Below are 26,855 nucleotides of genomic sequence, written 5' to 3' on the forward strand. Positions count from 1 at the left end.
CTCTTTTTTATTGGCATAAGTGGTAGCAAACAATATATTGTTTTGTGCCTTTTTTTCATTTAGGCTTTGGAGTAAAATAAATAGAAAGGTCTTAAAATTGAACACCTGGGACTAGAGATAGAGTGAGAGTTTGATGCAGGAGATTCTGATTTGAGAATCATTAAACACTATTTTTAGCTGCAAAAGAGGATCTCCTTTGAGAGAGTAGGTACAAATTGAGAAAAGAACAGAGCTTAAGACTGAGTCTTGTGAATTGTCCACATTTATTCATTCATCGAATAATACTTGGTTGAGTTCTGCTTATGGTTTGGTCACTAACGGTAGTTTGGTTTTTTAAAGTGCAGTTGAAAGCTTTTGAAGAGTTTTCAGCAAAGAAGTGACATTATCCAAAATAGTAATATCAATCTGTAGAACTGAAGAGAGGCAATAACTAGGAGACTGGTTGAGAGAGTGTAGCACGGTCCAAGCTAGAGATAATGTTGAATCAAGTTAGGGTGATGGCAGTAGATACAAAGAGGGGAGGTGGGTAGATTTGAGATATATATGGAAGATAGAATTGACAGGGCATGCTGCAGGTTTAGGTGTTTGGTAATCAGGAAGAAGGAAGATCCAGTAAAGAAAGAATAAGCAGTTGGAAAGAATAGAGCATCTGGAAAATGTGTTGTCTTCAAACCAAAGGAGAATATAATTGTGGTAAGGAAAGAAGGGCCAATCAGGCAGAAATGCTGTTTCATATCCTGCCAAGAGAAAGACTGAGAGTATTCTAGGTTTTGGTTAAAAGAATGTCCACTGAGATGAAGGTGGAAATGCAAATGATCTGATCTTATTGTACCTCTTAATTGGCAAAATAATCCAATAAAATTAAGGATGTTGGGGTTTAGCCTGAGAGCCACTGTGAGGAATGGACTGATGAGTATGTGAGAGGGAAAGAGGGTTATACAATTGTGAATGCTGCATTCAAATGACAGCATGAATTTGTAATGAGTAGGGTCCACTCTGACCTTGAACTATAGATCAGGTGCACAAGTAGAGGACGTGAATGATTAGGTTGGAAAGATGGAGCAGAGTGATTGGTAGAGATGTGTTCTGGGTGGTGGTCTGGAATGGAGGAATCTTTGGGAATCAGATGGAGAGGGGGCTTTCTTCGTTAGGATCCTTTCTGTTTCTTACAGTGCTACAGGGGAGGCGCTTGGGAAGCAAGTTGTTAAGACCTTCGCCATCTTTTAGAATTTGTTTACATTTCTTATGGGGCATAGTAACAGGAACATGGGTTTAGAGTTGGATGGATACTCTTAAGTTTTTTAATTCTGTTATTTCTAGCTATATGATTTTGAGCAAATTTTCTCTGAATCTCATTTTTTAAATGGAGATGCTACCTAACTCACATAATAGTTGTAAATTAATGTATGAAAAGGGCTTTACCATAGTACCTGACACACGAGTGCAATAAGATAACTGTATTCATAGTAATCTTACAATAATCTTTATGTAGACAGCATTTTCCTCTTTTCCAATAAGGAAAGAAAATCAAAGAAGTTAAATACTTTGCTGAAAGTCACCAAAATAGTGGACAGTAAAACTGTGGGTGGTGCTCCCAGGTCCTCATTCTAGTTCATGGTTATGCCCATTGTACCCAAATATATCACAGATTTTGAGAAGATAAGATACTACCATTGTTTGTAAGTAGTGTCATCATGTCTGTCTTGGATTATATGTTATGCCACACTATTATTTAAAAATCTATCTCAGAAGGAGTTTAAGTCAGCTACTATTAGGAACTACTAGAGAGTTACATGCTGCGTTGTCTGGTTAATCTCACTTATTTTCAGACTTTAAATTGATTTTGAACTTGTAAATTGAATCTAATATTTCCATCTTCCTTTTTTTAAAAAAATATTATTCCTTTGAAAAACTTGAGCTTTTTATTAATTTTGTCAAAGTCATTGGGGGCAAAGATAGGGTTAGTCTGGCAAGCAGTAGGATCTCAGATATTTCATGACTAGATACTATTCATGTTAATGAAGTAGATCAGTATCAAGGAGGAAAACTGAAACAGATAATCCATTGGTTTGTTAGGCCCTTTAAAAATGTGTCACAGATTCCTTTGTGAATATATAAAAACTGGAGACTCTTTCCCCAAAATAGATATTATGCAGCAGGTTTTAGATAAAATTTTAAGGTGTCTGTAGACTCTGGATTAAGAACCTCTGATTTAAACAGTAATTGGCTCCAGAGTACGTTTTTAATATATAAGATTGAAAATAACCATTTCGCATAATAAAACTACACTGTGAAAACCTGATACAGTAAAGGCTAAATTGTCAAGCTTCTCTAGCTCATGTCTTACTCCCATCCTGGACTTGGACATAATCACCTTTTTGTTTGTTTTTTTTTAAGGACGAGACCAATTATAATTCTCCCTGCAAGCTCATTTTTAAATCTGACTTCCATAGGGACATAGTGGTGATTAAGTGTTTTAGTTAGTAGAAGAAAGCTCTAAGCTTTCCTTGGTTTAAACAGAGGCATTAATAACGTCTCAAAGATATGTGTGCCACGCACAGATTAGAAAAAATATGTCACAGAGTACAGTGGTTGAAACAGACTTTACTATGAAAAATTGGGCTTGACTCAATCTAGGCTTTTTGGATATATAGGAAACTGTGCCACTTGACACTTCATTCTGGTTTCAGTATTCTTGTGCCATCTCTATATTCTCTCACCTAGGAACTTTGACCCTTGGAATAAGCAGTTCTAAGGAGTTGTTCTTATGGGTACTTTTTTCTGAGACAGTAAGATGTGGAGGAGGAGGAAAAGGAAAGATGCATTTTGTCACCCATTTGGGATAGGTGCATAGAGATGGAAGGTGCCTACTCTTGATGGCACTTCCCTATCCTCTGTTTACCAACTAGAGATACAGTTCGGTCATGTTCTCAATTTTGACTTACCCAAAGAATTACCCGAGACCCTTGTTAAAAATAAGGATTCTTGGGGCTTCCCTGGTGGCACAGTGGTTGAGAGTCTGCCTGCTGATGCAGGGGACACGGGTTCGTGCCCCGGTCCGGGAAGATCCCACATGCCGCAGAGCGGCTGGGCCCGTGAGCCATGGCCTCTGAGCCTGCGTGTCCAGAGCCTGTGCTCCGCAACGGGAGAGGCCCGCGTACTGCAAAAAAGAAAATAAGGATTCTTGGGCTTTACTCCAGACCTGTACCCAGGGGAGAAGCATGGGAATGTATGTTTTTAACCATCTGCCAAGGTCAGTCCTCTTTGCATTGAAAAAGGATTCTGAATATAAATTCTATTTAGCTTCTGGGATTTTGACTGGCTTATGAGTAAGAGTTTACTGTTAAGAATGGGAAGGAAAGAACAAAAGAAAATGATAGGAAGAAGGGGACTCAGTTATCTTAATTCAGACTTCGTTGCTTACCTCGACTTTTCTCTCAGAAGGTAGATTGGAACCAAAATGCAAAGGGCCTTGTATGCCTGGATAAATGGTTTTGAATTTCATTCATTCTGTTGTAATAGTGATCTCCAAAATAGAATGCACAGTATGAATCATTGGAGAAGAAACCTGTTTATTGTATCAAAAGGAGAAGTTGAATTTTGCGAGTATATAATAAAGTCATGCGGTCAAGAGTCAAAAATAAGAATAGTATTCTGAGAGAAGAGTAACGTTTCCATGAAAAGTGTTCTCCGCCTATTGTGAGTTATAGCCTGTATGTGCAGATAACTGTTTACAGATATTTTCCAATTTAAACTAACCTGTAACCCTAACAAAAGGAGCATGTGCCTTAAAATGGGTTGAAAACAGTACTGTAAGTGCAAGTGAACAAGATAATGGTCCAACTGACATTTACACTCCTAGTGTAATCTGTCGGGCAAGTGACAAAGCCGAAATAATGATAAAATAGATATTACAAAAAGTTTCCCCTCCCCCAAAATTCAGAATTATTAAAAGGATGTCACTAAATACGGATTTGTATCTCCTATCACTTATGGATATACTGTGCCCTAACAATATTGGGTCTTAAAATTCTAAATAATAATGCTATGGAGCCATTGCAGTTTAAACATTTTTAAATATTGCTTATTTAATCTTTGTATAAGCCTTTTAATTTCTATTTTACTGTATGTTTTATAAAATATGGCTATAGTAATATTATACTTCTGTATATAATATGTAAGTAATTTGAGGCACACGGTTTTTAAAAGTTTGGAGAGCACTGTTCATGTAGCTGTTTTGAGGAGTGCTCTAAAAAAACAACTGAGGAACTGAGGAAAGAACATGGAGCTTGTGTGGGTGCCCTAGTGCTTTAACTAGAATAGCCTTGTTTTTATCTTTTTTTTTTTAATGGAGATTCTTACTAAAATTTTGTTTATAAAAAGCATTCTACTGGTTTTTTAAAAAGATTTCACAACCTCTTCTCTACATGGTGGAAGCCACTAAAGGTTTTTAAACAACCTGATAAAATTTTAGAATAGCTGATGGCAAATATCCCTTCCAAGAAGCATGGTCAGCCAGAAGCTAGAACACAGATTTTCAGTGTTCTTCTTACCTGATCACACAACAGATAAGTATTCATCTGAGGCCTAGATTAATTAAGGGATGAGCTACCAAAGTATTGAAATGTTTTCATTTTTAAAACTTTGTCTTTATTAATCTGGGGCTAACTTTTTTCTTTTTTTTTGGCTGCGTTGGGTCTTCATTGCTGTGTGCGGGCTTTCCCTAGTTGCGGCGAGCGGGGGCTACTCTTCATTGCAGTGCGAGGGCTTCTCATTGCGGTGGCTTCTCTTGTTTCAGTATGGGCTCTAGGCGCTCGGGCTTCAGTAGTTGTGGCGCATGGGCTCAGTAGTTGTGGCACACGGGCTTAGTTGCTCCGCGGCATGTGGGATCTTCCCGGACCAGGGATTGAACCCGTGTCCCCTACATTGGCAGGCGGATTCTTAACCACTGCACCACCAGGGAAGTCCCTGGGGCTAACTTTTAATTTTATATATTTTTTAATATCAGCATAATATTTATAAGTACTGTCAGCTGAACAATTAATAAATATAAGGTGCTTTCATAGATTATATTTTTGATAATTAGGGAATAAACTTAAATGTGCATTTTTTTTTTAAATCAAAGTTTTGGCCATATTAAACTTTCATTATTATGTATCCTTTAAAAGTCCATTTCATTTAGGTGTTGCATAGTGATTTTCGTGTTTAAACTTGAGTGTTTTAATTTAAAACCAAACCTTAGTTTTTAATAAGGGAGTTGACAACTTTTCCCTAAAGGCATAACCTTTTGGGAGGAATATAATTAAGGACATCCAGAAAAACACTTATCTGAAACTGAGGTTTTTAATTTTTTACTATCTAAGCTGCTGAACTAGGTGCTGTTGGTAATACAGGTAGAGCAAGTATTTTCTGTCAGCATTGTTTCACATTCCTTAATATCCTGAAGGCTTTTCCAGATTTTAAAAAGGCAAAAATAGAAAGGGTCAAACCTTAGGATAATTATCAGCTATTTAGTTAGCCTACTGGTAACCAACTTGAAGGGAAAAATAAACGGGTAGGTGGTTAGTGAGTGGAACAGCTGACTTTCTGGAAACAATAGGAAGTAGATGATTAGAATGTCTACATGATATTTTGGCCAAGAATGCTAGACTTTCCATTAAACATTATCTTGGTAACATGAGCTAGAGCCTGCTAACATGTTTTAATATTTTTTGTTTCAGAAAATTGCTCACTGTCATTTTCAGTACCAAAGCTATGACTTCATTGCCAGATATTACTAAAATTTCAAAGGATAACAAAATACAGTTATATGATGTCATTTGAGTGTACATTAATTGCACTTACCTGAGGGCATTGCTGCGCTGTTTCCTGTCCTCTTGATTTTTATTTATACTTTGTAGTTGTTTCTTTTCTGGTGTGCTGATACAGAAATCTTTATTTTTAAACAGGATACATTAATTGTTTGGTCAGAAGCTGAGAACTATGATCTGGCACTAAGTTTTCAGGAAAAAGCTGGCTGTGATGAGATCTGGGAAAAAATTTGTCAGGTAAGGTTATTTTAGTAATGTTTAACTTAAGTTTGCATGCATTCATGATTTATTTTTTTCATTATATCTAACAGATGTGTATTAGAATGTGGAGAGATAATATTTTCATGTGAGAATTTGATAACCTAACCTACAAATGTCTCCTATGTTATACATCAAAATTTTTGAAATTTTTTTTCAAGTTGTAATTTTGTTTTACCACTTTAGATTTTGATAGCATATATTCATAATTAATACCCTACAAAATGTCAAGATCTTCTAACAGAAAAAAGGTTAAATAGTTATGTTCTAAGGCTTTTAGACTTTTCTTTAATATTTGGTCACCTGTTTGCGTAATGTTTATGGATAACTGTGTGCCAGACACTAATAATCCAAAGTGCTCATGACTTCAACTCAGAAGGAATTTACAGTGTAGCAGGATATAGGATAGGTGGTAACTCTCAGGGTAACTAGAATTTTTTTTTTAAGTGAAGTATATGTTTCAGTTATGCCTTGGAATTTTTTTAATGAAGTTTTTATTTTAGAAGTGTCAGATTTATGGAAAACATGAGCAGAAAATAGTTTCTATATACTCCTCTGCCTGATATCTCCTCCCCTCACAGTTTCCCCTATTAAATAGTTTTCCCTATTAGCATCTTACATTAGTATACATATTGGTCACAATTAATGAACTAATATTCATACATTATTATGTATTATTATTATTTATACATTATTATTAACTAAATTCTACATTTATTCAAATTTCCTCAGCTTAAATGTCAGTGTTCCAGAATCCCGTTCAGGGTACCACATTACATTTAGTAGTTATGTCTCCTTGGGCAAATCTGGGCCATGACAGTTGGTAAATCATAAAATTCATTTTTAATTACTATTTTCTGTAAATGGAGATCACTGTGTTTCAGTGGTTGCCTAGGCTAATCTTCTATTACAGGTTTTTTTAATATAAATTTATTTATTTTTGGCTGCGTTGGGTCTTTGTTGTTGAGCACCGACTTTCTCTAGTTGCGGTGAGCGGGGGCTACTCTTTGTTGCAGTGCACGGGCTTCTCATTGCAGTGGCTTCTGTTGCTGTGGAGCGCAGGCTCTAGAGCGCAGGCTGAGTAGTTGTGGCACATGGGCTTAACTGCTCCGCGGCATGTGGGATCTTCCCGGACCAGGGATCGAACCCATGTCCCCTGCATTGGCAGACAGATTCTTAACCACTGTGCCACCAGGGAAGTCCCTATAGTGTTTTTTGACTGTCGTCATTTCACTTATATCAGCTTTACCTCTAAGGATTCTTAACACTGAAGGTTCTTTTTTTTTTATTACTTATTTATTCATTTTTGGCTGCGTTGGGTCTTTGTTGCTACGCGTGGGCTTTCTTTAGTTGCGGTGAGCGGGCTTCTCATTGTGGTGTCTTCTCTTGTTGCAGAGCACAGGCTGTAGGCACGTGGGCTTCCATAGTTGTGGCTCGTGGGCTCTAGAGCGCAGGCTCAGTAGTTGTGGCACGTGGGCTTAGTTGCTCCACGGCATGTGGGATCTTCCCGGACCAGGGCTCGAACCCGTGTCCCCTGCATTGGCAAGCAGACTCCCAACCACTGTGCCACCAGGGAAGCCCTCACTGACGGTTCTTGAGTTAGCTTTATGGATCTGACCACAAGCATTCTTTTTCCTTGGTCCTCCCAATAACAGTGCCAAACAGCGTAATAAAGTGGCCTACGAAAGTGTAGTAAGAATCTTACCATTCCATAGAAAGTTTATTTGACACATGGCTCTAGATCACTAAACTTTTCTTATCTGGGAGTAGATGGTTTGTTTCTTTCCTACCTCCTATCTGATTATGTATGCATCATGTATTGCTGGAGCATTATTAGTATACATACGTACTAGAATTCTAGTTGATGAACAGTTGAAAACATTAGTAAATATGCTATTTCTTTAATTTGTACAATATACATAAGAATATAATCCTAATTGTTTTGTTAATATTTCACCTTTTTGTTTTGTCTGTTTTTAAACCTGTGGATGGTGATGGCAAGAAGGTCTTCATTTTTACCCTTTGTTATCTCATGTGCTCTCCAAGGATTGAGATTGAATTTTATGTTTGCAAAGTCTTCTGTAAAGTGAGGTGTAAGATCTAAAAAAAAGGGACCTCTATTGCAGACATACATATGCAGTTCATAAATACTTGCTGTTCAGTTCTTAATTCAATAAACTTAAACCATGAATTCATTCATCTATGAAATGGGGGGAAAAATATTCCATGTAAATAATGAAGGCAATAATTTCAAAATGAAAGATTACTTTTCCATAATATTTATAAGGCTGTTCAGAATATTAATAGCAGTATATAAAGACTAATCTTTTTTTATGATAAATTACTGAAACGTGATATTTTATTTTGTTTTCTCCCTCCAATACCAGCATGGCAACTGGCACACGTTGTGTATGTACTCGGTATATATTTGAAGAATGAGTGAATAAAACAGAAGACAAACATCTTATTTAGAACTAGGGTGTTGAATTACATGCCTGCTAGAACATAAATTTATATTGTGGTTAATATTTTCCAGTGATCAGCATATTCAGTTATACTTTGCCCCACTTTTCCCCTCCCCACACCTCAGCACATGCCGTTTAATATATGTTCTTGGAGATATATATATATATATTCTTAATGACTTTGTACTTTTGTCTTAGAACTTTTCGCTGAAATTTGTTTTTTACTCTTTTCACTCATGTAGTTCGGGAGGTCCCCAAGACCACTCACAGGTTCACTAATTCACTAGAAAGACTTAGAGAACTCCACAAAGCTATTATACTCATGGTGCAGTTTATTACAATGATGTGATTCAGGTTAAAATTACCATTGGGAAAAGGCACATCGGGCAGAGTCTAGGAGAGTTCCAGGCATCAGTATCCAATTTTCTCTTTTCAGAATAGTCATGCAGACAGCACTTAACTTCTCACAGCAACGATGGGTGGCAACATGTACAGAGTATTACTGACCAGGGAAGCTTACCCAAACCTTTGTGCCCAGCATTTTCATTGGGGTGTTAGTCATATAAGCAGGCTGAATACCCATGTGGCTAACTCTTAGCTTCCAGCACTCCCAGAGGTTGAGCTGATATTGTGTGGCCCAAGATCTCCTCCATAAACCATACAGTTATCCACACATGTATGTGGACTGTCCAGCATAGCCCAAGGTAAACAAAAAAACTCCCAACAGATAGGATATTCAGAGTGCTTAGAGGTTGACTCTCAGGAGTTAGGCAAGGTCCAAACCTTTCTTTGGGCAAGATTAGTTCTTTACTGCAAAGGCCACCCTTTGGCCCTTGGCCAAGACTTACAGCAAAATGGTCATATTTGTCTAAGCATCTACACTTAGTGTAGCATTTATATGACAGAGCAATAGTATCAGTATGAATATGCCTAACATTTGGAGGAGTCAGTCTGGGCTAGGAGTAGATTTAAAGCAACAACTATTCTATCCTATAAAGCCATGATTTACTTTTTATATTTTTGCACTATTTTGATTGCTCATTACCCTCCTTGATCTACCACAGTTTGTACCTTATGGTAAACTCGTAGAGAACTCTTTAGTATAGAAATTAGCTGATGGTTAAGTTAGTAAGTCCACTTATTCCTCATGCCATTTTCTATCAACATTACATGCTAAGGAGGCTTTAATTCAGTTTCCTAATACATTTGATGATAATATCAATATTATCATAAGGCTTATGTACATGAGGTAGTTGGATCAACAGTGGCAATGTTATACCATATTGCGGTATGGTAGTAGATGTAACCTGAAAAAAGTAAGAGTCAGTAGATACTGGCACATTATAAGAATCCCACTCAGTCATTAATAATTGGTCCAGTTCATCATATTGTATGACAGTGTCTCCCAGGGTGGTGTCAGCTCTATCAAGTAGACTTACAAACTTCCATTCGACCTTGTTGAGTCCCAGGAGCAGTGGTAGACTTGGGAAACATATGGCTTCACCCTTCCAGGCATCTGTTACAATTGAGCTAAGAGAATATCGTCTCTTACTCTGAGCTTTTTGTAAGGCACCAGTGTTAATATTAGATTTCCTTCATTACATTACCTATTTATTTATTCCTTTGCCCTCTGTTACCATTTCTCCTCCCCATTTGTCATTGATTTTTACGCAAACATTTCCGCCTTTGAAAGCAATGTTAGGTTTGGCCACTCTGCTGGTCTAGCAAGGTTAATTTTTTACTGCACAACTCAGTACTGTACTTTTAAGATCTAGCCATGTTGCTGAGTATACATTTAGTTTATTGCTCCCAGCTACTGTGTTGTATTCAACAGAACCATACGTTGTGTTTTACTTTTTAATTCTGGGAGGTCATTGCTGACCTTTGAAAGAACAATTTCAATAAAAAGCCTGTTTCTTTGTCATTTCTTAACCCCTTATAATAAGAAAATAGAACTCCTCTCTGAAAAAGATTGACAGCTCAAAGAGCAATAAGTATCTTAAGGGGAATGGTGAATGACAGAACAAAAGAATCATTGTGGGGAGAGAAATTACAAAAACAAGGGCTAAGGGACTTCCCTGGTGGCACAGTGGTTAAGACTCTGCACTCCCAGTGCAGGGGGCCTGGGTTCGATCCCTGGTTAGGGAACTAGATCCCACATGCATGCTGCAACTAAGAGTTCGTGTGCCACAACTAAGGAGCCCACATGCCACAACTAAGGAGCTAGCAAGCCACAACTAAGGAGCCTACCTGCTGGCAACTAAAACCCAGCACAACCAAATTAATTAATTTTTTAAAAAAGAGCTAAGATAATTGATACATATTGAGCTCTTAGAAAGCATAAAATCAGAAGTACATATGGAAGTTCTAACCTCAGAAAATGGTAGAGACATTTTCTTTTAAACAGATAAAGGAATTGAATGAAGGTAAGTTGTGAGATGGAAAAGAAGAATGTTGGAGGAAGTTGAGTACTGATGGCCTCTTTTTTTCCCAAAGGGACAAAGTTCTCTCTTATGAGATTTAAAGGGGAAAGTAATAGTGTTTGACCCTTGAAAAGGGAAAAAAATTAAAGCAGTAGCTATAAGGGACTAGGATAGGAGTGTGGAAAAGAGAAATTTTCATCGAGAAGCCTACTGATAGTGTGGACTTACCATGAACCTTATCACAACAAAAGTTTGGTTTATTCCTTAATGCTGTTTTCTTTTAAATTATTTATTTTTGGCTGCGTTGGGTCTTCGTTGCTGCACGGGGGCTTTCTCTAGCTGCAGTGAGCGGGGGCTACTCTTGGTTTCAGTGCGCAGGCTTCTCACTGCAGTGGCTTCTCGTTGCAGAGCATGGGCTTTAGGCGCACAGGCTTCAGTAATTGTGGCGCGTGGGCTCAGTAATTGTGACTCGTGGGCTCTAGAGCGCAGGCTCAGTAGTTGTGGCGCACGGGCTTAGTTTCTCCGCGGCATGTGGGATCTTCCCGAACCAGGGCTCGAACCCGTGTCCCCTGCATTGGCAGGTGGATTCTTAACCACTGCACCCAGGGAAGCCCCCTTAATGCTGTTTGACCAGTGTTGGAGAGGAAGGGGCTGTGCTTAACAGAGCCTCTCAGGGACCCAAGTTGATAGAGAATTCATTTTAATACTTCCATGATTATTGCAAAGTGGGAAAGAAAGGTGGCAAATCAGAGCACTGGTTTTTGAAAGCTCTTCCCAGAAGTTATACATGGCACTTTTATTGGCCAAAGCAAGTCACACAGCTACATGTAACTTCATGGAAGCAATGAACTCACGTGCCACAAGAGGGAGAGAACCAGAAATATCTGGTGGACAGCACTATTGTCATCCAGGTAGACACTTGGGTTTATGTGATGTTGACAGATTAGATCAGTCAGGGTTACGTTCAGGATGAATCCAGGAAGCTTGTAAGGGGTAATACTAGATAACAAAGAAATAAACATGCTGTAACCTAGTGGTTACATGCATGGTTCTGGAGCTGTGCTTTTATTCTTAAACATATGCAAACTATGTTCATTTGAAGTGTAAGTTAACTCCTGTTTTCCTCTTATTTGTTCTTTGTAACCTCTGATTCTTCTTCCTTCCCCTCACACTACGTTTTCTCTTTTCTCTGATTAGTGTCAGAGTCTTCTGGCTTTAACTGGTACCCTAATGCCAAATCTCTATCTTCTGTCCTATTCTTTTTCCAGAGTAGTAGGCCCACAGATTGAATTGCCAGCTGGATATTCAAACAACTCAAACTTAATAAAACTGAACTCTTCCTAGCATTCCTCTCCCACATTCCCAGCTTTTGTTAAAGAAGCCATAATCTTCCCAATGATGGGTTTAAAACTATAGGGTCATTGTGTTTCCTTCTCTCTTTTGTAGCTATCCCATATCTGTCCCAACATCACTATCCAAATTCAGTTGTTCATGTAGCCTTTGGAATAACACCCTAATTTATCTATATTTTCAAATTTGTCTCATGCAGCTGATGCCAGGTTAATTTTCTAAAGGACAGTGCTACACATTCACTTCCCTGAACAGTAATGCAGGTCTTTTAGCTTGACTTTTCATGATCTGGCTAGAGTCTACATTTCCATTTTTGCTGTTTGCCATATGCATGTCACATATTTCCATTTCTCTGGCTCTGTGCTCTTCCCTTTGCACTTTGGGTACCTTTATCTCCCCTCAGAATCTTACCTATCTTTGAAGGTCCACTTAAAATCTCAGATGCCACTGTTTTTTTTTCTTTTTTTGAATTTTATTTTATTTATTTTTTTATACAGCAGGTTCTTATTAGTTATCTATTCTATACATATTACTGTATACATGTCAATCCCAATCTCCCAGTTCATCCCACCACCACCACCACCACCACCGCCCCCGCCACTTTCCCCCCTTGGTGTCCATACGTTTGTTCTCTACATCTGTGTTTCTGTTTCTGCCCTGCAAACTGGTTCATCTGTACCATTTTTCTAGATTCCACATATATGCATTAATATACGATATTTATTTTTCTCTTTCTGACTTACTTCACTCTGTATGACAGTCTCTAGATCCATCCACGACTCTACAAATGACCCAGTTTCATTCCTTTTTATGAAATGCCACTGCTTTTATGATTCCTTCCTTGTGTTCTCTGCTCACCCACACCCCAAGAGCTGGAATTTCCCTCCTCTGAGTTTCCAAGGCATTTTATCTGAACTGTTCTTATGACCTTGTTACTTATATTTTCTCTTATATTTATGTGTCATCCTCCCTAAGCTCAGCTACTCTGTTGAGAACTCAGAAGTAAAAGAAATACCCTCATTCCTCTAGGGAAAAAAAGTATCTTGTATGCATCAGTATATCCGTCTACTTTTTTCTCTGAGTTCTTAGGTCTTTTTTCATATGTTGCTTTGGTGGATTTGGAAATTTGTGGAACTTTTTCTGCTTAGGATATTCGAGATGTTTTAAGGTGGAGAAGAGAGGATGATTGCACTCTTGGATTATGAATTAGAAAAATTTATGAAAAGTAAAGTTCTAAACATTTTTTGTTAGAGTAATTCATTATAGAAAATTTGTTAGCCATGCTTTTCTTGAATCATAAAGTAGTCAGCCTGAATCATAAAGCAGTTTTTATTCATTATGTTGTGATTTTTATCTAGATAATACTTGAAGGCTTTATCACAGATGTTAAATGAATGCCAGTTTTTAAAAGAATAGACTTTATTTATTAGTCTATTTATCAGCTTCAGGCTCAGAGCAAAAGCAAATACTTTTCCAAAAGTGAATTTCGAAAGTATTTTGAGGAAATCATATTTTCTTACTCTTGAATATACAGGGAGTTGGGTTTTAATTTGGTTTGAACTCAGTAGTGTCCTTGTTAGCCAGTGTGATGGTGCTTTGTCATACATAGTAATTTTGGGGGACCAACGGAAGAGAGTTACTTTCTGCAAAATACACTCTACTAGGTAGAGTGAATTTAATAAACAACTGCAAGTGGTTATTACATAATTTAATATCAAACAACATAACGTTAGCTGAAATATTCAGGTTATTAGGGATCAGAGTTAATCTCAAGTTGTAAGTTGGGAAATTTAGAGGTGAAACCATCTGCAGTCAGTAACTTAAGACTCAAATAACTGACTCTAAACTAGTTGTATTTTCCCCCTCTAGACTTCACTTTTAATTAACAATGACTATTAGTATTGATTCCTTGAAAGTATTGATTTTTACTTAAATTCACTAGTCAGGGGACTTCCAGCAGTCTAGTGGGGGCAGGGGTTCAATCCCTGGTCGGGAACTAGGATCCCACATGCTGTGAGTCGTGGCCCAAGAAAAAGAAATTTATTTTTTTTTAAAAATTGAATGATCAGTGATTTGATTCCCAAAATTCTGAATTCTTTTGTATTTTAAGGTAACCAGCTGTACTTGGATATTTTTAGGTTCAAGGTAAGGATCCATCAGTGGAAGTCACACAGGACCTCATTGATGAATCAGAAGAAGAACGATTTGAAGAAATGCCTGAAACCAGTCATCTGATTGACCTGCCCACATGTGAACTCAATAAACTTGAAGAGATCGCTGACTTAGTTACCTCAGTTCTCTCCTCACCTATCCGTAGGGAAAAGCTGGCTCTGGCCTTGGAAAATGAAGGCTATATTAAAAAACTACTGCAGCTGTTCCAAGCTTGTGAGAACCTAGAAAACACTGAAGGCTTACACCATTTGTATGAAATTATTAGAGGAATCTTATTCCTAAATAAGGCAACTCTGTTTGAGGTAATGTTTTCTGATGAGTGTATCATGGATGTCGTGGGATGCCTTGAATATGACCCTGCTTTGGCTCAGCCAAAAAGGCACAGAGAATTCTTGACCAAAACTGCAAAGTTTAAGGAAGTTATACCAATAACAGACTCTGAACTAAGGCAAAAAATACATCAGACTTACAGGGTACAGTACATTCAGGACATAATTTTGCCTACACCATCAGTTTTTGAAGAGAATTTTCTTTCTACTCTTACATCTTTTATTTTCTTCAACAAAGTTGAAATAGTCAGCATGTTGCAGGTAAGTAAACTGAGGTGTTCTTCATAATTTTGTTTTCAGATATTTAGTCCCCTTAATAGGTAAGCTGGTGTTCATTCCTTCGTTTTGAAAGATTTCTTTTGTTTACTTTAATTGTACTGTCAAGCATAGAAAACAGGGCTTTATCTCATAGTTTTCTGAAGAAGAATCATTTCTCAATGTGACCTTTTATATTTCTAAATGTCCTATCATGCAGCTGGGTTTTTTTTTTTAACTTTTTGTTTTTAAAAACTTGTGGTAGAGCATACATGACCTAAAATTCAAAATTTTAACAATTTTTAAGTGTACAATTCATAGCATTAAGTACATTCACAGTGTTATGCAGCCATCACCACTATCCATTTCCAGAACTTTTTCATCATCCGAAACAGGCAGCTGTTTTTTTTAATATTTTTTATTCCATTTTGTGAGACCTAGTTATTATTGGGGATATGCGTGAGTGTGTGTGCTTAAAGCTTCCGAAATAATTCAGATGTGCAGCCAGAATTGAGAAACATTCATTAATTTTCAGTAAATGATAGATTATTTGCTATGGAAGTTGATTTTATTCTCTCTCCTTGAGTTGTAAAGTAGGAGTCTTATACCATGTTTATATCATGTTAATCCTTTATACCCTAACAGTTTGGTAAGCATGATTTTGAAGATTTTGCTTTACTTGTGATAGTATACTAACAGTTTCCTGCATAACTGCCTTTGTTATTTACACATCAGTCACTAAGTTTATTGAGCTGCTACTATAGTACTTAGTGTAGTTAGTGGTTCTCAAGTAATGTCTGTGGACCCCTGGGAGTACCTGAAGCCGTTTCAGAGAAGTCTGTGAAGTTTTTCCTTTTCCAACTTTCTGTCACCGTGAGGCTGTATTTTCTTCATGTACTTCAACCAAAACAACATATCGGGCTTCCCTCGTGGCGCAGTGGTTGAGAGTCCGCCTGCCGATGCAGGGGACACGGGTTCGTGCCCCGGTCCGGGAGGATCCCACATGCCGCGGAGCGGCTGGGCCCATGAGCCATGGCCGCTGAGCCTGCGTGTCCGGAGCCTGTGCTCCACAATGGGAGAGGCCACAACTATGAGAGGCCCACATACCGCAAAAAAACAAAAAAAACAACATATCACAACGGATTGAATGCTGAAGGAGATGTGAGAATCTAGCTGTCTTCTGTTAAGCCAAACATTAAAGAGATTTGCAAAAATGTAAAACAAGGCCACTCTTCTTTCTAAATGTTTATGATTTTGGATGATACAGTTGTTCCTCATAAAAAAATATTTATACAAACATAATAGCTTATTTTTTAATGAAAATTAATGTTTTTAAGCATCTCAGTTTTAATTATGGTAAATACTGATAAACATAACCCACATAATAAAAGCTCTTTGGGGTCCTCAGTAGTTTTTAAGTGTTTGAAGGGGTCCTGAGACCAAAAAGTTAAGAATGTCTGTCTCAGTACTTACCTATGAGATTCCATTTCATGATACTTCCAACCATTATTCACCATTATAACTTTACTTTTGTATAGGATTTACTTCCCCGATAATTCTTTCACCAGGCAGTTTTTCATTATTCCACAGTAATAAGTGTGAGGCAAGTTGGACTTACACATTAGGTTCCATTTATAATACATGGGACCCACTTTTTAAAACCATACTGTACAATTCAGGGTGCCATTTCACTTGCTGACAGAAAAAGTTATAGTCTCAGGAGACTGGAAATAAGCCCATAGTCAATGTAGTTGATATAAAGGACCCAGTAACAGAAGCTCAAGTGTAGCTTTCAAATGACTGCTTTTGACTTCAGAAGAGTTGCCAAATCCATAATAGTAAATCATAATGCTTTTTATGTTTTGAAAATAAATTATGCAAACTAATCTGTAAATATTTATAACTTTCTATGTCATTTTATACATTCTGTCATAGGTCTATTTGTGAAAGTTATACTTATATAAACCAAGTTTTACTCATTTCTGGTCCATGAAAGGCATTTTATGAAATAGCCAGATATCGTGAGCTACCTGTTGTTTACTTAAGGTTTACCACTTCGTTATCTCTTACGTCTCAGCCGTGATGCTGAATTCTGTTTTCAACAGTGTGTGAGGAGAAAGCAAGATTATGGCCATTGGCTTCTAAAGGCTCATTTCCTAAAGCCCATCTCTGAGATTTCCCTGCAGGCATTAGATGTTTCCAGATACCCATCTGGCTAACTAGTATGCATATCTGTAGCTTCTTAAATAAGTATTAGCCTGTTGTTGCATTAGTTACATAGGGCAAGTAAAAATGTAAGAATTTTATCTAATTTACCCATTAATTTAAAGAATTTTAAATTTTAAAAGAATTTTATCTAATTTACCCATTAATTTAATATGTAAAATCTTCCAACACCATTAAGAAAACAACTTTGCAATAATATGGTTTTGTTTTAGAGGTTTTTGGACTCAAGTGTAGGATTTAACGTATTAAATTTTGTCATACTGGACTTGGCCCATTCTAGTTTGTGTGTATATTTTGCTTTGGTTTGATTCCTACTTAGGAATCTATCCTGTATATTTTCTGTTGTGGGAGTGACAGAACTTCATTATGCAGGAGACCAGGATTCTAAATCCATCTTTATCACTAGCTAGCTTCTGATAAATCCATTCTTTGGGATGGACTTTTAAAATTAGACTAGGCAATCTCTAGGTACTCTGTTAAAGCCTCATCTAATTCTAAATTTCTGTGTCTACGTGATCCTTTTAGAATTTTTAATGTTGCATGGGTCCTAGGTTTGGGATTTTGGTTTTGTGTGTGTGCCCATTTTTACATCATCACAAAGAAAAAAGTTCGATTTCAGACTTTTTAGGAGGAGCTCATCTTTTCCCTTTAAGGTTTTGTTATCCAAAATAGTAAACATGCACAATATGACTTAAAATAATTATGATTTATTAAAAGCTCTTAAAATGAAATAGAAAAGAAAAACTAAAGTGATCTAAAGAAACTACTTTAATTACTTGAAGAACCAGGGATTTAGGGGAAATTTTACAGCTATATCTATGATAGGCTTTAAGCTACCTAACATCGCTCCCTTAATACATTGGAACAGAGTGCTTGTGTAGAATAATATCAAAAATAATGTTAGAGATCAGAAAAGAAATATACTAGGAATCGGAAAGCATTCTCCTAGCAGACTGTAATACTTGAAATTGCTTCTGTAATACTTTATGCAGTTCTAGCCATCAGCAAACAAATAATGAGTCATATAAGAAGAATTTAAATGGGAAATTGCATTTATCAAAGAACTGGAACTATTTTCCTATGAAAAGATTCTGAAAAAGTTAAAAATCTTTAGACAGGAAAGGAAGATTTAATCTGGGAGAGGTGCAGGAAGATAAAAATTTATAAAAGGTATAAGTTGAGGTAAATATGTGCTTATTCAACAAAACCTAAAATACTGAGATGAAAAAGTGATTTGAGGGATAAGTAAAAGATTATTTATGTAGTTGAACTCTCTCAGAAGGTAGATAGATGATTCAGGCCTCCATACATAAGATCCAAAAGGAGTCAACTAAATAACAAAACGAACACTATTCTGAGTCAAAAAAGGTGTTATCTGTTAGTGATGTGTCTTTGAATAGCTCCAAAGGATGTTTAGCGGGAGAGCATGTTATATTTTCCATGACCATAACTAGTGCTTTTCATTCGTTTTTTCATATGTGCTCTACCTTATTTCAGAAAGGCTTTAAGGGATTGATACCACTTCATGGATGATTCACAGTAAGAGAAAGGGCAGGTATATTAGCTATATCCTTTATATGTCATGCTTTGATTTTATTATCAACCATGCAGTTATCACTATTACAAATATTTTTAGGTTATGCTATTTTAATTACTTAAAAGTATTCAAATTATATTTCATAAAAGTGAATTTTGAAGATTATTGAAACTTAAAAGCATAACTTTCTTTCAGCACACTTTGATGGAAATCTCTAAAGTAAATTTCAATATTCATGTCAGTTTTTCGTTTGTAATTTAATTGTCCATATTTATTATAGAAAATTGGAAAATACAGATGAGCAAAAAAGAAAATCACTCATAATCCATCACCAAAAGATAATCACAGTTAACCTTTATAATCTTATCACTGCCAGAATTCAGTGTTCTTTATTGCCGTGTTTGTAACTCTCATTTTTCTAATCCACTGTGGACTAATGAGATCTTCAGACTTGTTTGAATTACGTTTAAATTAAGCGTAAATAAATAGACCCTGAAAGGGAGCTAGAGAGGCTCTCGGTTAAGGTAAATAGAGTTTTCATGCATGACCTCTTGAACATCTATTTTTTGTTTTACAAAGAGTTCTTTATAGTTGAGGTTTCTGATTAAACAAGGTATTAATATGTCTAACTAATATTGAATGGTGTAGTCAAGTTTTGAAAATTATAATATGAATATACCTGGAATTTTAGGTTTTGTAATGGAATTGCTCTTAGGTTTTCAGCTATTTTTATTATAGTTTGTGAAATCATATAAATGAGTATAACTTTATACTTTTATTAAATTCATAGTAATTATTTTTTCTCATTGTAGGAAGATGAAAAGTTTTTGTCTGAAGTTTTTGCACAATTAACAGATGAGGCCACGGATGATGATAAACGACGTGAATTGGTAAGTTATTTATTACTGAAATTCACACCCTTAAAGAGCACTTACTCTTTTGGCATACACAGCTTTTAATATTGAAATTGTTAATTTAAGAGAAAAATTTTTGTAATTAGTATGAAAGATATAAACAGATGACCCTTGAGCAATGTGGGTTTGAACTGCAGGTTCCACTTAGACACAGATTTTTTTCAATAGTAAATACTACAGAACTACATGGTCCAAGGTTGCATGCGGAACCACAGATATGGAGGGCCTACTATAGAGTTACACACAGGTTTTTGACTTAGTGGAGGGTGGGCACTCCAACCCCTGTATTGTTCAAGGGTCACCTGTGTTTAAATTATACTATGAAATGATTATTTGCAAAGTTTCTAAAACTTACTGTTTTGTATATCATAGAAGTTTTTAGAGATATTTTGACGTGGTTTTATTCCTCCCAGTGAGGGAATATGTGCCTTATAAATTACAAAATCAAGACGTGGTTTATGTTAGGACAGAAGTACAAACTCACACATTTTTATGGTTGTAGATACATTATTGAGATGCTTTTTTTGTTTTGTTAAACAAGAGGTAGGGAGAATCCTTCTTGAATAAACGAATGATGAATTGGTTCTTGGAAGTGTTTTTCTTCTTTAGAATGTGTTGGTAATCACTTTTTTGAGATATAAACCATGCTCTGGGGAAAGAGAATGGTGATTGCTGTGTACCAGCAGTTTGCCAGTTTTTCAAACCTTATAATCAGATACTAAAGAAATAATGAAAGATTGCTGACTTAAAATCAGCCACGTCATCTTTGGTATAGTTATTTCTCAGTTTTCTCATTTATAAAATTAGCCCTTTATTCTAGGAAATCTCTAATGTTCCTTACAATTCTTAAAAATTGAATTGTGCTTTATGAGTGTTCCCTGAAAACCCAGCCACCATTTATTATAGCATGGTTTCTATGTTCTTTAGCTTTTGAGGAGCCAGGATACCCTAAAAACTCTAGGTCCCTGAGAAGGTTAATTCCACACTGTGGTAGATCACATTACAGTTTGCCTCAGAGTTACTTTTAATGTGTGTCAACTTCTCACTATTCTTTCTAACATTACAGGTTAATTTTTTCAAGGAATTTTGTGCATTTTCTCAGACATTACAACCTCAAAACAGGGATGCATTTTTCAAAACTTTGGCAAAGTTGGGGATTCTTCCTGCTCTTGAAATTGTAATGGTAATTATATAGCTTCTTTTCATATTTTTGAAATTGTGAATTTGTAATAGATTTATATTGTGGATGGGAAATAATTTTTTATAGTAATGCATATTGAATTTTGTAATTTTAGATTATGATTCATTTGGTAGTGAGTCATAAAACCTCTTCAGATTTTTATTAACTTAAATTTGTAATATTAACATATGATTCATATAATATGGCTTCAAGTAAATAAAAATCCCACATGGTTTTACGAGACTGTTATCTCTTCTATAACAAAATTAAGTATGTTTCATAGAAACTAATAAAATACCTTTCCTTTTTAGACCAGTGAATGGGAGAAGGGCAGACTGGACCAAGGGAGCTCGTGCTACAATATGGGGTTAAGGGAGTGATTCTCTCTCCTACTTTTGTTTATATGAGCTTTATCCACTGGCATTTATTGTATGAAAAATTAAAACTGAGAAAATTTTAAGTACTTATTAATTCATTTTAAAATGATAATAACCCATTATATGTTAAGATAACTAATATAACTTTCATGAAAAAATAACTTTTCCAAAACAAAAAAATTTTAGTGAGACAAGTGGCATTGTTTCACATTTTTTGCCAATCCCTTTGATGCCTGGCGTAATAAAAGATAGCTAGGTTCTCATAGCAGCGTCTGCATTTAATCTGTTAACGATATTACATCTTGTAGCCTCTGGAAAACCCCACTATACTTGTGATAGACTGGGAGTGGAAAAGGCCAGTAATGCCTTAATATTTATTTTCATAATAAATAATATTATGAAAATAGTTTTAATCTCATGCAATTTTGAAAAGGGTGTTATAACCCCACTTTTCAGTGTGTGAGACCCCTCTCCAGGGTTCCCTGGGCCACACTTTGAGAACTGCTAAGTTAGGGAATGTTTTCAGAATCACCTGGAGATTATTCTCTTTGAATCATGTATCCTTCATGTACTGATAGGGAAAAAGCATTCAAAATCACTACCTTAGAAAACTAAGTTATGGAAAAGAGTGAAAATACCCAGATTGTTTTCAAAATCATCCTCTATTAGGAGAGTCATAAAAGGGAGAATCAGTTACTAAGGCCTAACTGGCAAACAGGACCAAAGACAGCTTCTGGAAAGTTTTAAAGCCTTAACTAGGAGACCTCATTCATATTTTTGCATATATTTAAATCAAGAATCCTCCCTCCCACCCCCCAAATTTTTTTGCAGCATTTGTAAAGCAGTGCTTTATAATCCTGTGCTGATTCTTATATTTAAATTCTCTGAATATTTATTTTTGTGGTGGTAAAGACAAAAACTGGCAGAAACTAATCATTGAGCTGCCTAAAGTTTTTAATATTTGTAAAAGAAAAGAATGGGAGAGATTATATGTTTTGATTCCAGTACCATGTCTAAATCCAAAAATTTGTTTGGCATAGATTTGGGAGAAAAAGGGGGAACGCAGGCATAACTTTTGTTCACAGTCTCTAAGTAACCTGATTTTCCTTTTATCAGGGCATGGATGATTTACAAGTCAGATCAGCTGCTACAGATATATTTTCTTATCTAGTAGAGTTTAGTCCTTCCATGGTCCGAGAATTTGTAATGCAGGAAGCCCAGCAGAGTGATGACGTAAGTGATAATGCTCTGGTTCTATATGAATTACCTGTAAAATAGTGTTTGCAAACTGTTGAGAGAAAAGTCATAACCATAATTTTAACTGTTTATGAAGAATAATAATAGATTTCTGATCAGTTGTGACTTTGACAAGGCCAGAATATGTGGCAGTTGATTTGTTTATTGTAAAAACAAAAAAAATGCGTTCAAACTCTTACTGAGATAAAGAGATTTAACGAATCAAATTCTTAATTCTTGGTTTTAAAAAAAGTTTCAAGTACTAATGAAATGTAATTCTGAACCCTTAGGTCAGGCACTTATCTAGTATAACTAAGAAGTGCTTTTACTGGTTCATTGTGTCTTTTTTTTAGTGGGGATGAATATTTAATAATGAAACCAATGTTGTGTTTTCCCACTACAAAAATATTTAAACTTTCCCCTTAATCTCTATTTAAAGACAAAATGAACATATAGCTGTAATTGAAGTACCCTTTCTTATATTAAATATATGTTAGTGTTAAGTAGAAAATAACTGAAATACAACTATGTCCCTTCTTAAAGAAGGTTTAGATTCCCAATGTTATTTGATTCTTTTATGGTTTTGTTACTATTGAATTAAACTATAGTTGTTTTATATGTTTTGTTTTTTATTAATGTCCACTTAGATTTTTACATTCTATCTGTTAGATATTTCCAGGTTTTTTTTTTTTTAAAGCAATTTTATTTTAGAATTGGTTTGGGCTAACGCTATTATTTAGGCAGTAGAAAAGAAATAGAAGAAATATTTTGTGTTAAGTATATTTTAAAGTTTAAAAAACCCAAATGATGCTAAATCTGACTTTAAAGAAATAAATACCTAGCTTATTAATCAGTTTATAATCTCACTGTTGACATTCTTATCTTAGTGCCATCCTTTACAAAAGATAACTTTGAAATTAACACTTCTATTGCTTCATCCTTAGTGATGTGTGGGATTAAGAGCATTCAACATAAAATCTCTCAGACTATGAGAATAATAATTTACTATCTTAGAATTCTTAACTTTTACAGCTTTTATTTCTGTTTTCATTAGAAAGATTTTCTTGTTTACATTTAGTTGATGCATGAGACATGGGGAAGCAGTTACTGATCGTTAACAATGAAAAGTCCCTATTTAATTTCCCTTTTTCTTGTACTCACAGTCTTCAAGGTCTTTCATTTCCCTGAATTTTCTGAGGTCTAACAATTTTCTAATTAAAAATTTTTGTTGCCTCAAAATAATTGTTAGCCCACAAATGAAGATAAATTACTTTTTTCTTAATTTCCAAAATTAAGGATTCTACATGCTGAATTCTACTATACTGAGTTGGTAGTAATGTTTAAAGGAAAGAAGAAATAACTTACCTGTGTATTCAGCGGGCAGTTGATATTTTGATGCTGTCTTAAAATAAATGCACAGCATTGAAACTTTTCTTTCTGGTACTGTGGGAGCAGATTTGGCTTTAGGAACATGGATTACAGTATTAAAATATGTGTTGAGACACAAGGAAATAGCAATATTAACTTTTTTTTTTACTATAGTCATTATTTCTATCCAAGCTGGAAGGATAGATTTAGCAATAATTGCTGTGCGACAGATTTCAAACATTTTTATGCTAATGACCTTTGAAACATTCAGTAAAACTTCTTTTAGAATCTGACGGGATAAGTAATACAGCTACTGCTGAACTGCTTATTTTGGCAGGTATTTTCAGTGTATTTCTCACTTAGGAATAAATTCATATGTTAATTTCTATAGATATGATATTAGCCTTAGGGTTATTTTATTTTTTACTGAATTATTTCTAGAATTGTATACATGGAATTTGCTTCAAATTAATTCTGGAAAGCAAAATTTACCATAAAAAGAAATTTAAAATAAATACATAAGCTAATCTCTATGGGTTGACTGTTCAGTATTTTGTATTGAACATATCACACTTTATTTCTTAAAATTGTGTCAATTTTTAACTTTTTATTTTGAAGTAATTTTAAATTTACAGAAAAATTACAGTAATAGTACAAAGAACTCCCATATACACTTTACTCAGATTTCCCAATTGTTAATACTTTATTTCTTATTTGCTTTATCATTGTCTTTCTTTGCTTGTATTTGTATATACATATTTGCATACATAAATATATAATTAATTTTTTCTGAATCATTGAAGAAAAAGGTATGGAAATGATGTCACAGTGCTCCTTTACCCCATTTGCTTCTGTGTCTATCTACTAAAACTCTACATTACCACTGTACAATTATCAAGTCAGGAAAGTCAGGAAATTAAATAACATTTTTACAATACTGTTATCCAACTACAGTCCTAATTCAGATTTTATCCGTTGTCTCCGTAATCCCCTTGTTACCCAAGACAAAAATGAAAACTTTCTGTTGTAGTATGTGAAAATTTGGATTTGTCTGATGTTTCCTCATGATTCAATTCAGGTTATTTCTTTGTGTCAGGAATAGTACAGAAGTAACATTTCTTTCAACATCATACCAAGAAATTCCCCCAACTTTAAAAAATGAGCTTACGTTTTCTTTGTCCAAGCTGTTTTGCCATTTCACAGACTAAAGAAGTTAGATTAAGTTCTTCTGTAGAATTTGAAGAACAGTTGTTGCTTTCTCTGAACACATCAGAATGGATTGAAAGAAGTATTGGTTCTGTAATACTTGTAACCTTCATTCAAGTAGCTGCAAGAGCAAATTTCATATGCATGAGCTTTTTTTATGATTCTTACATTTAGATAGTTTTTTAAAAACTGGTAGTGTTTCCACAACATACATCAGTTATTTTTATCCTGTTACCTCAGAATATTCTTCCTGCTCTTGCCATTCATTCTTTCTCCTCTTATTTACTATATACATGGAATCTAAGTTACACAGATTCTGATGTTTTCTTGATCTTACCAGAAAGTGTCAGTACAAATTTTTCATGTTACTTTGTCATGATTGCCACTTGGCTAACAGTGAGTGTGTAATGCCATAGGTTATAAAATATATCTCAACATCAAGAAGTTAAAATTTTAAGAAATCTGTCTTAGAAGCAATGAAATAAAGTATGTTCTTTATGTTTCCCAATCAGAAAATAGAGATGTCACCTGATAATTGGGATAATCTCTAAATTCCATGTGTAGATACCCAAAACTTTCCCTCCGTTACTAATTATATATTTTCAGTATTTTTGGCAATATTGAAAAATTCTTACACCCACTTAAATGTACTTTAAAAACAAAAGTATGTGTTTCTAAGAATAGCATGAGGCTGGAGTGTGATGAAACCAACAGGAGTATCATTTCTCTAAAACTTGATTTAGAAACAACTAAAACTTTGAACTATCTCCCAGAAACTGTGGTTAAACTCACTTAAATGTTGCTATTTAGATGAAGGATGGCAAACTTTTCTTAAAGGACCAAAAGGTAAATAAGACTTGGTAGGCCCTCTGGTCTCTGTCATAACTCTGCCACTTTAGTATGAACTGTCTGTAGACAGTTTGAAAATGAATAGGTGTGGCTGTGTTCCAGTAAATGTTTTACTGTAAAACTATTTACAAAGTGAACAACCAGCCAGGTAGTTTTGTAGTTTAATGACCCCTGACTTAGACCCCAGAATATTGCAAGTATTTAGAAACTGGTTCTAAATTGAAGGTTTTAATTGCAAAGCTACTATGGTGGTGTAAAGAGAAGTTAAAGAGACCATGGGGGGCTTCCCTGGTGGCACAGTGGTTGAGAGTCTGCCTGCCGATGCAGGGGACACGGCTTCGTGCCCCGGTCCGGGAAGATCCCACGTGCCGCGCAGCGGCTGGGCCCATGAGCCATGGCCACTGAGCCTGTGCGTCCGGAGCCTGTGCTCTGCAACGGGAGAGGCCACAACAGTGAGAGGCCCGCGTACCGCAAAAAAAAAAAAAAAGAAAAAGAAAAAAAGAAAGAAAGAAATTAAGGAAAAAGACTTTCCCAGACAAAAACTGAAGAAGGAGTTCGTCAAAACTAGATCTGCCTTTTAAGACATGCTAAAGGGAGCTCTTCAAGTTGAAATGAAAGAACACTGAACAACAAAATTAAAGCATATGAAAGTGTAAATCTCACTGTGAAGGTAAATATATAGGCAAATATAGACCAATGGAATAATCTAATGGTGGTATGTAAATCACTTTTAATGCAGTATAAAAGGTAAAGACAAGATATTATGAATAACTACAACTACAGAAATTTGTTAATAGAGATACAATATAAAAAGAAATTCTGATACCAGTAACATAGTATGTGGGTTGGGGAATAAAAGTGTAGAGTTGTACACAATTGCTGATGAGAGATTAATATCCA

At 35.5% G+C, this 26,855-nt stretch overlaps 1 protein-coding gene across 2 annotated transcripts in view; it reads left to right on the top strand.

Moving 5' to 3' along the window:
• The window catches only part of PPP4R3B (protein phosphatase 4 regulatory subunit 3B), a 63,249-nt gene that overhangs the window by 6,294 nt on the left and 30,100 nt on the right, over positions 1-26,855 (top strand). For both annotated transcript variants that reach the window (XM_067705014.1, XM_067705013.1), the window contains exons 4-8: positions 5,949-6,047; positions 14,445-15,068; positions 19,638-19,715; positions 20,806-20,922; positions 22,413-22,529. In XM_067705014.1, the coding sequence (XP_067561115.1) occupies positions 5,949-6,047; positions 14,445-15,068; positions 19,638-19,715; positions 20,806-20,922; positions 22,413-22,529 (1,035 nt within the window). The remainder of the gene's footprint in view (positions 1-5,948; positions 6,048-14,444; positions 15,069-19,637; positions 19,716-20,805; positions 20,923-22,412; positions 22,530-26,855) is intronic.

This window comes from Pseudorca crassidens, chromosome 14 (genome assembly GCF_039906515.1).
Source record: "Pseudorca crassidens isolate mPseCra1 chromosome 14, mPseCra1.hap1, whole genome shotgun sequence".
NCBI lineage: Eukaryota > Metazoa > Chordata > Mammalia > Artiodactyla > Delphinidae > Pseudorca > Pseudorca crassidens.